This window comes from Trachymyrmex cornetzi, unplaced genomic scaffold (genome assembly GCF_001594075.2).
Source record: "Trachymyrmex cornetzi isolate Tcor2-1 unplaced genomic scaffold, Tcor1.1 scaffold262, whole genome shotgun sequence".
Classification (NCBI taxonomy): domain Eukaryota; kingdom Metazoa; phylum Arthropoda; class Insecta; order Hymenoptera; family Formicidae; genus Trachymyrmex; species Trachymyrmex cornetzi.
In genome coordinates, this window is record NW_017297292.1 from 1,119,323 (window position 1) to 1,128,854 (window position 9,532).

Consider the following 9,532-nt stretch of genomic DNA (forward strand, 5'->3'; position numbering starts at 1 on the left):
CAAGCCGTATAAATCTTTGCAGAGATATGAAGTTACTGGCTCGTCGCGAAAAATCTGATTTTTGCTCGTGACGTTTGCAATAACGAATACATAAAGCCCGTCTGTGTGCAAAATTAATGTGACGTCACGGTTTCGTTATTCCTGACCGATATTTATAGTAATTTATACACGAAAATATGTAACGTTGACGTGCATATGATTTTGCGATTGCGGAGATTCTCTTTTCTGTTGTTACAAGCGATATTATAAATATTATTAATATCATTTAATGGTAAGTGGAAAGTGTATTTTTGTCTTGTTAGCAAATACCTCTACAAATATCAACTGTTACAAAAAATAAATAAAAAACATTGTTTAAAAAAATAGAAATAAGATACAATTTTGATACTGTACGAAAAAAATATGATTGTTTTAAATTTCACGATAGATTAACCTTTTGTTGGTTGTATATTTTCAATTTTAATGTGAAAAATTTTTCGGAACTTTAAATTCGTAGAATTGTGTAGAAACAAGTCCTCTTTATGAAAAATAATAAGTTTTTCGAGAAATACGTAAATGTGTCGCTAAACGCATTTGCATACGCAATGCGCGTTTACCTTTTTTTGCGACGAGAGATATTCATTATTTCATGTGAGGTACTGTGGTGAAGCCCAACTCCCGTGGACGCTAACTTCTTTGCGTCGTTGAACAGAACCGCGCAATTTGCACGTCGCGGTCGTTAACGCAAAGAGTAACCGCGATATCCGGGAAACCGCTGTAAAAACAGCGTCGACGCTATAAAATATTGAGTCAGGTGTACGCGATTGCGAAATAAAAATAAATACGAGGAAACTTCGTGTCGATGGGGATGCCTGCGATTCTGTCTGTTCTGCAACAATGGCGGGAACGTGAGTTCCCGGCGCGATCAGCTGGAAACTGGTAACGGTCTTGCTCGCTAAGAACGCGAATATCTCGCGGAATTCGGGGCATAAACGCGTTGCGCGCGAGCATCGCCGTTTTTCACATTATATGGAGAACGGAGACTTGCGACATTGCGCGAAAGCCGTAAAAGAGTAACGCCACTCGGTAGGAAAGAAAGATAATGGGAAGAGTTATTAAGGCTGTGGGTTTAAAGAATACGACGCGCTTTGCATATGACACGCGAGAGTTTCTTATTGTTAGTTTCTTTTTCTGGAATTTAAGAAATAGATACAACAGAATTGTAAGGGTAAAATAATTATAATATAGATTATAGAACAAATATTACTACAATTGAGAAAAACAAATTTAAATTTTATTCAATTTTTCAATACGTCCTTTCAATAACATTTAAATACTTGACATTTAAATACTATTCAAAATGTAAAATAGAAATATATAAAACGCGCGCAAAATACAATTAAAACGACAAATTTTATATATAAATTGTATATCTTAATACTATATTAGAAAAGATATTTATTGAGCGAATTATTTATTGACAAAATAGAATAATGCTGAAATTTTCGATAAGAATAATTCAAGTTTTTTCATATTTCTCTGTAATGTAATCATCTTTACAACTTTAATATATAAAGTACTTTAGAACTGATCCTCTTTTAGGAAAGAAATACCAAACTTTCTTTTAGCGTATTCCGTATGACAAGATTGTTTAAGCATAGATTCGTAACTTACGACTTAGCTGCGGAGACTTCGCGGAATATCATCGCGGAAGCAGCTGAAGGAATTCGAAGTGCAAACTCGGTGAAAGCAACCATTTTTCACTCATCGTTTAAAGGGAGGATGACACTGCCACATACTGAGCATACTGCGAAGAGGGTAAAGTGCCCCGAACCCAACAACGACACTTTCGTGGCGCATATATGCCGTGCTAGTAAATCGTTTAATGCAAGACTCGCCCGGAACGACCATTTAAGCGGCCGAAGGACGATCTCGGCACGTTCCACCGTGTTTGCACTTAGGTGAAGCTGCACCTTGATTTTATCATACCGATGTAATCTGGTGCGGTGCTGGTCGCCATTCGGCCGGATGTCAAGGATACGAGAGCGGAAAATGGGATTATTTAAGGTGCAATTAAAACGGGATACTCATCTGCCATCCGTTGCAAAATTAATGAGAGATCTCCGCCGACCATTAGAAATTTATTGATTACGGTCGTGAACTTCCACTAAATACCAGCATCCAGTTATATTACATGGGTCTTTGTTAATTTTGTGGAACTTGTAGTTACAGTTTGTACTAACTCAATCTCGAAACCAGCAAATTATTTGGTCGATGTCATTATTTAACTCTGGTACAGTGACATGAGATGCTTATTGAGTGAGCGAAACTCTATCAACGTAGAAGTTGCATAATATTCTATTAAATGTAATAACCAAACTGTTCGTATAAAATTCTAAAGTCATATTATGAAGTAAAATTTTTAGTAAATTCAAATTTAACAAAATCCAAAAGATAAAATCTTTATGATTAAATATCATTAATATAATAAATCAAGAGCATGAAAATTTATGCTAAATGTTTTATACATAAATAATTTTATATAAATTCATATCCTATAATAATAACATATATAGATTATGTTTCGACTTTTCTGTTATACGTCACATCCATAGTATTTTAAATTAAAATTAAAAAGATTACATTAATTAATTTCACATCAAACAAAATTTGATTATATTTCCACCGCTTACATGTTGCTAGTTTGTCAATTTGATTCTTTTGAATTGATCATCTTCAGTTTTCATGCAACTGATTTCGTAATTTTTCTTCTCCACATAAATAACCGTCCCATCATACAAGCTGTATCGATGTGAGAATATAACTGCAAATAGACGAATTTTCATCCATCGTAGGTTTTCATGCTGCTGACCTATTATTATTGATTTAACAGAATTATTGAAAGAGTTTAATCAGAAAAAATACTCGTATATTCCGTATCGCAGTGCAGAAAGCAAATTTCACTTCGGATTTTTTAGCAATCTATCTTTGTCGACAATTCCACCCAAAATACACACGCACGCGCGCACGTACAATCACGATGAAGCTGCATGCCGCAGAAAATGTGGGACGCGTCCAGGCATGCTCTGAAAACTGCATTGACGAGCGTTCGCACGGGGTGTTATGGACGTAGTCTTTAATTGACCGATCGCACTTTTGCCTCGTTCAATTCGATCGGCGTGTATTGCCGAAATCGAGATCGTGGACCGAGATCGGGTCGGCTGTCCCGAGTTTATGGGACCGCGCATCGGGATTTTCTATTTTTAGAAAATTGCCCATTTGTTCGTGTTTTCTCCGCAACATGCATCTCCACTTCTTCCTCATTTCAGTTCCGCGTTTGTAAAGACGTGCATCGGGAACGAAACGCATCTTCTACCGTTGACGAGTTTAAAATAAGATCACGTGTAGACGTGCGATGTAATCTATACGAAACGTGCCGGGATAAGCAAATGGCCTGCTAACGATTGAAACAAAAGTCTGGCGCAATTCTGAACCGTGTGCTTTATCTTAGAATTAAAATTCTAACACAATATTGCGAATACACAAAAAACACACTATAATGCGACCTTAGAAGATAAATAATTCGACCTTTTTTTATTTTTTAATATTATTTTTATCTAAATATATCACATTGAATTTTTAAAAGAAAATTTAACTTGCCCTCTTTATATGAAGTTTTAATGTTATCAAGTAAAAATCTTTTGGATTAAATATTTTGATTAATATTACATTTAATTCTATATAGTCATTGATTTATTACTAATATATGGATCCAAACTGCATACATGTTTCTACGTTTATATTATACGTGTATTGATCTTTTGTCGTTTGTTTTAAATATTTACACATTTAATTACATCGCACCTTTGTTTGCGTTTAGCTCGCAGCAGACCTTTAACCTTTCAAATTGATTTCGTAATCAACGGTCTTTTTTTATTTTTATATCATTCAATTTTATTGTTCCGTATTTAACTTCCCCGTTTTACTCTTTCGTTCTCATATTTCTATCTTTACGACTGTTTTTATTTATATTGCGCATTTATTTTCTCGGATGTGTTAATTAACTTCTTTCACTTTGTTTCGTTTGTTTATTGCAATGCCAGAAAAACAGAAGAATGGATGCATTTTCTGCACATTATGTTAGAGCCGGCGAAAACCCGTTTCCGACTACTATAAGTTTGATAGACGTGACTAAATGGCATTTAGTTTCAACATCATCTTTATAACTGCATCTATTCCAACGCCGTCGCTGCAGCGTGTATTTAATTGGTGATTAAACTGAATGCATGAAAATCCATTGGGTAAATTCATTGCAGATGATTCGCGGCGTTATAACATTCTCATACTCAATTCGCCTTGGTTATTATAAACAACCTCCCCCTTATTTTATCGCGTTATGCATTATCACCACGCGACATCATAACTGGCAATATCTCAGTCTCTAACGTGACTTGGAAGTTTAGTTTTATTTCGTCTTGCAATTTATAGCCCTTGGAACAGTTTTAAATTTATATATACGTTTCCCCCTTTTGTGAAATGTAAGTCCTCTATAATTTCATATAATGACATTTACTTTATCTTTTGAAACTATTTGTTACCCTTTAATTAGAGTTTTGTTATTAATTTATTGAGCTATAAATTAACAATACAGCTAATTCAACCAGAGCTTTACTGTATTTAATATATATTAGTTATAATATAATACAGTTGTATAATAATAAGTATATTTCAAATACAATTCCAGTCAACCAATAATTATCTTTTAAAATTAATTTGACTTTTAATTTTTGATACAATAATTTTGACTTTAACAATAATTTATTTACTTGTATAATTTATTTACTTATTAAGTAAAGAAATATTTCACAATTAATTAATCTTTACTCAATAAAAAATAACTAATTAATTTTTACACTCGCATTGGCTTTAAAGAGCATTTCTATTGTTGATCAAATGTATATTTGATAATTGTATATTCGCAAAGATAGTATTTTTGTGAACGTCAATAAAATTATTTATGTAAATGTGAAAATTGTAAGGAATAAATTTTTAGCACTCGAATTCTTTTTTGTATGAAATGCATTATATGCAGTGTCAATATTTTCAATGGTTGCAGCTAGCGAATTCAGCTGTATTAGCTAACACGTTTGTATAATCAGCAAACTGGTCCGCCACAATGATCTATAGAATCAAATAGCTCTGCAATGAACTTTTGATTTTGTTTTTGTTCGGGTTATATGTATATGTAACTTGAAAATTACTACATAGTTAGAACTACAAGCAGAAGTTCGAAATTCTATTACTCGTAGCAAATTTGCATTTTGTTGTTTCGATTTTCGAAGATTAATTTTTTTCTTTTAATTAACGGGAAAAATCTCACCGTTTTTAACCGACACCTCAGTGTTAGCGAGATCAAAGTGTTTAAAAGTGAACGCTACTCAATTTCCTTTTCTCGTGTACTTTGAAGGTGAGGGCGGTAATTGAGTGCATGCAAACGCTGTGTAACGTATAGCGTCTAATTAGCAGCTAAACTCGCGATCGATGCGAGACTCCGCCCCTCCGGAGTTTTCAACTTATTTACAAATTATGCAATGACCTATAATTAGTAATATTAATTCCATCAACTGCGTTAGCGAAATAAAACCGCGCTGAATGATAAGTCTTTAAGTTTCGTTCGAACATCTTACATGATTAATTATGACAGAAATATCGCTCTAAAATTTTTACTCACGTCAGATGAACGATAAATGGATTATATACGTGCGTTATATATCTTTACAACTATACGCTTCGTGTTCGTATATTTAGAACGCGATAATCAGCAAAGTAACATTTCCTAGCTATGCAACAATGAGATAAGCACCTGCAATTTAACGATTACAAGTCTTACAAGTCTTTCTCTTAGTACGCGCGTACATTACATATCTAGAATGAATTAGAGGAAGGTCACCGATACCGACATACCACTTTGTTTTTAGACAATATTTCTTAAACAAAAGGTAAAAATACAACTTCAAAAACGTAAATACAAAGTAAAAAGTATCTTCTATCAGATAGTATAAGCAATTTTTATAATACTGTTTGCAATTTTGTATTATAATAATTAAGTTTCTCGTAAGTTATGCAAAAATGAGCGTCTGACAAAATGGGCTCCAAAACTGACATAGTAGGCAATAATACCAACATTCCTATTCTATAAATAAAGATATATCCTATTCTGTAAAGAAAACTAATATATGAAACTATAAACATTTAAAATGACATAATATCAATAATATAGTCACTATTATTTTAATTACGCAATTTGCAAAAGAACACCGTAAGAATTTTCTTCTCGGATTCATAGAATTGGTTTTTAGCTGATCTGGTATAGAAATAAGCCACAAATATATGAATTATGAGTTTGTACTTCTTTAATTAACTAAACAGATCATGATTTTATTAGTATTAATAAAGTGCAATAGTTAGTTTCTGAGAAATAAGGGGATTTCACTTTAGGAGACCTATGTCAGTATCGGCAACTTTCCTCTACTCTTTTAGAAAAAGTATCGAGAAATAAAATATCTCGAGATATTTGAAAAAACAGTGATATTTGATTAGAATATAATTCCCATATAGCACAGATCATTACAATATTGTACCAATATTACAATGTTCCAGCAAACACTACAACAATATTGCTATGTGTTTCTGTGCTGTATAGGTCTCTTTGTGTAATACATTTACTACAAAGTGTTTATTTATTGTTAGCTATTTTAAATACCTATTAAAGTGTGATAAAGTGAAGACAGAATGTCGTTTCGCGTTATTTTTGCAAAGACTTACCAGTACGTAGACCGCGAACGGCATAACAAGCACTGCTACGAGAAGATCGGCGACCGCCAAACTGACGATAAAGTAGTTAGTGACAGTCTGCAGCGCCCGTTCTCTCACTACTGCTAGGATGACGAGCACGTTACCGAAGAGCGTCAAACACGGCACGATCACGAGTATCAGAGCCCACCAGCTGTTCGCGTTAGACTCCTCGTCGACGCCGGCAGTCCCGCACTCGCCCGGTCTAACGGTTCCCCCGGCGACTATCGACGACGTGCAGTTAACGCTACTGAGATTCAGATCTGTGCCGCCGTCGTAGTAGGCCGTCAGATTCACGAGAACGCTGTAGTTCAGTCGATTGATGTAGTCACTCAGGTCGTCGAAGGCGAAGAGATCGGATACGCTACCGGTATAGTTGTCAACGCTCGTAGAGTACGACGACGTGAAGTCTGCGAACGACGAGGAGGCGGACAGAGTCGAGAAGGTGGCGGTCGTCGAGTCATTGAACCAACCGGATCCGTCGCCATCGACGTCACTATCATTCCCAGCAAAGGCATCGCCCAGAAAGTCCGCCATCTTCTCCTCTTGCACGGTCGTGGCGACAACATCGATGGCGTTTGTAGCCACTTCTCCTCCAGGCGGCTCGTCCAGGTGCCGATGCTCGCGGGTCAGCGAAAGGTTTCGAAGGATCGATCTCACGAACGATTCATTCGCTCTTGCCTCCATCACGGTCGATCTCCGTAATCGACCTTACCACCTCGGTCAGGCACTGACACCAATCACGAGATCTTTGAACGTCTCGCCCGGGATTCCATCTTCCTGCTTATGCTCGACATTTCCACGTTAACTTATCTTCCGGGCCACGATCACGGTTCCTGTCTTCTGTTTCCCGTCCTTTTTTCCTTCGACTCTGCCGTCTCCTTTCTCTTCTGGATTCTTTTTCTTCGTCTAGGTAGCAAGTACGATAAGACTTCTTGATCCTCTTTGCGAGCAAGAAGAGGTACTGTTTCTAACCGGCCCTTTGGCCGGTCGCACAGTTTTCCAGGATCCCCAGCTTAGACGCGTATCAGTTGAATCCTTTCTCCAGGATTTCTGTAATGGAGGAAAGGTTGGTGGTCACTATCAGCGTTTGCTTTAACGGGAAAACATGCAACCGGGACAAAAGTTTGTTTTCAAATTTTGCTCGGAAAATTGCCCAACAGAAATTTTCCACTTGTAAAACGTGACCTAGAACCGATACTGTGTTCTCGACCTGTATGTACATACGCAAATGTAAACTAAGCATTTCTAACTTTTCAGTTTAAATTTTTATGAAGGCACGGATTAAACGCGATGTTCTCAATTTCAATTGCAAATGCAATAGTTAGTCGGTTATTCGCTATTTAATCGGTATCGGAATTTAAATTTAATAAAAGTTTTAACCAAAGAGTTTTCTTTCAGATTATTGTTAAAAACTAAATTATTATTGTGGACTAAATTCTTCTCTCATTATTTATTACTTTGCTTCATCAGTCATTATATTACTTGGAAATCATTAATTATAAAATAACTTTTTAAAAAGTATCATTTGAATATAAATACAACAAGGTTTTAACTATTCTAGGAATTCGCGCAGAGTCCTTAATTTTTAAGTTTTAATAAAATTATAACGTATTACGAAATCTTTTTATTTTTTTTTATCCTTTGTAATTCCTTTGTAATAATGTGCCCAAGATTGCCGCCGTATCCATTACCGTGTCCTCAAACACTCTCGCCAAGTAGAACAAACGCGCTCCATTACTCCGCTCGTGATCGCACGGTGATTTTAATCCCGATCAAACTTTCCAAGCGAGACGATAAATTTACGCAAGGAAGCCGTCCGGACTATCGAGTGTCTCCTCTCTAATGAAACGTGGAAGGAAAAACTCGCGCAAGGTCCCATCTGCGCGTACCAACATTCGAGACGAGTGTCTCGTGGTGCAATCTCGGAATTAAACAAAAGCTCACGATTGTTCTCATCCGTCCGCCCACGGATCGCTCGAAATGGAACGCCGTTTCATTCTCGGTATAGGCGAAAGATCGAAGGTATACACGGAGAGAAAAGTCGGATTGACAGTTGGACAGGCATTATATGGTGTTTCTTTTCTAGCACGTGCGCTCGATGAGGATGTGAGAAATGTAGAGAGGAAATGGGAAGCAAAAGAGATAAGAGAGAGAGGGGTGAGAGAGAGAGAGAGAGAGAGAGAGAGAGAGAGAGAGAGAGAGAGAGAGAGAGGAGGGGAGAGAGGATAGGCCTCGAAAGATTTCAACACAACCGGTAAAACCCTCTTAAGGACAGAAATCATCTCCTTATCCCACGGGACCTTCCATCCTCCATCGATTCGATCCCTGCTCTACGCAGAGCCTAGAGTAGAAAGGCGAAGTGCTACCGGTATATGTGTATATCGCCTGGCAATATCTTTCAGACTGTAAATTCCTCAGAGTATCGCAGTCTACTGGCTGTAAAGTTCACGGGATATATATGTAGCGCATAATAGCATCCGGTATCCGCTATCTGAATTCTCCCGGCCATGGAGAGTTGGCGGTGTTCATGTAAGCTGAAGGTGAGGAGGGAAGGGAGTCCGATCTATGGAAGCAGGGGGAGGGTGGTTCGCACACGATTGGCGGGGAAAACGGGGGGACAAAGCGGCTCTGGAGCTGTGGAGGCTCCTGTTAAAAGCCTATGTCGGTCTCTTTCCTTCATTCGTCGGACGACGGATCT

The 9,532-nt window shown here is 37.0% G+C and overlaps 1 protein-coding gene across 1 annotated transcript in view; it reads right to left on the minus strand.

The window, feature by feature from the left end:
* Positions 1 to 7,518, minus strand: part of LOC108761759 (tyramine/octopamine receptor) — an 8,963-nt gene extending 1,445 nt beyond the window's left edge. The window contains exon 1 of the mRNA XM_018508469.1: positions 6,805 to 7,518. Coding sequence (XP_018363971.1) covers positions 6,805 to 7,518 — 714 coding nt within the window. The remainder of the gene's footprint in view (positions 1 to 6,804) is intronic.
* Between the last annotated feature and the right edge of the window lie 2,014 nt (positions 7,519 to 9,532).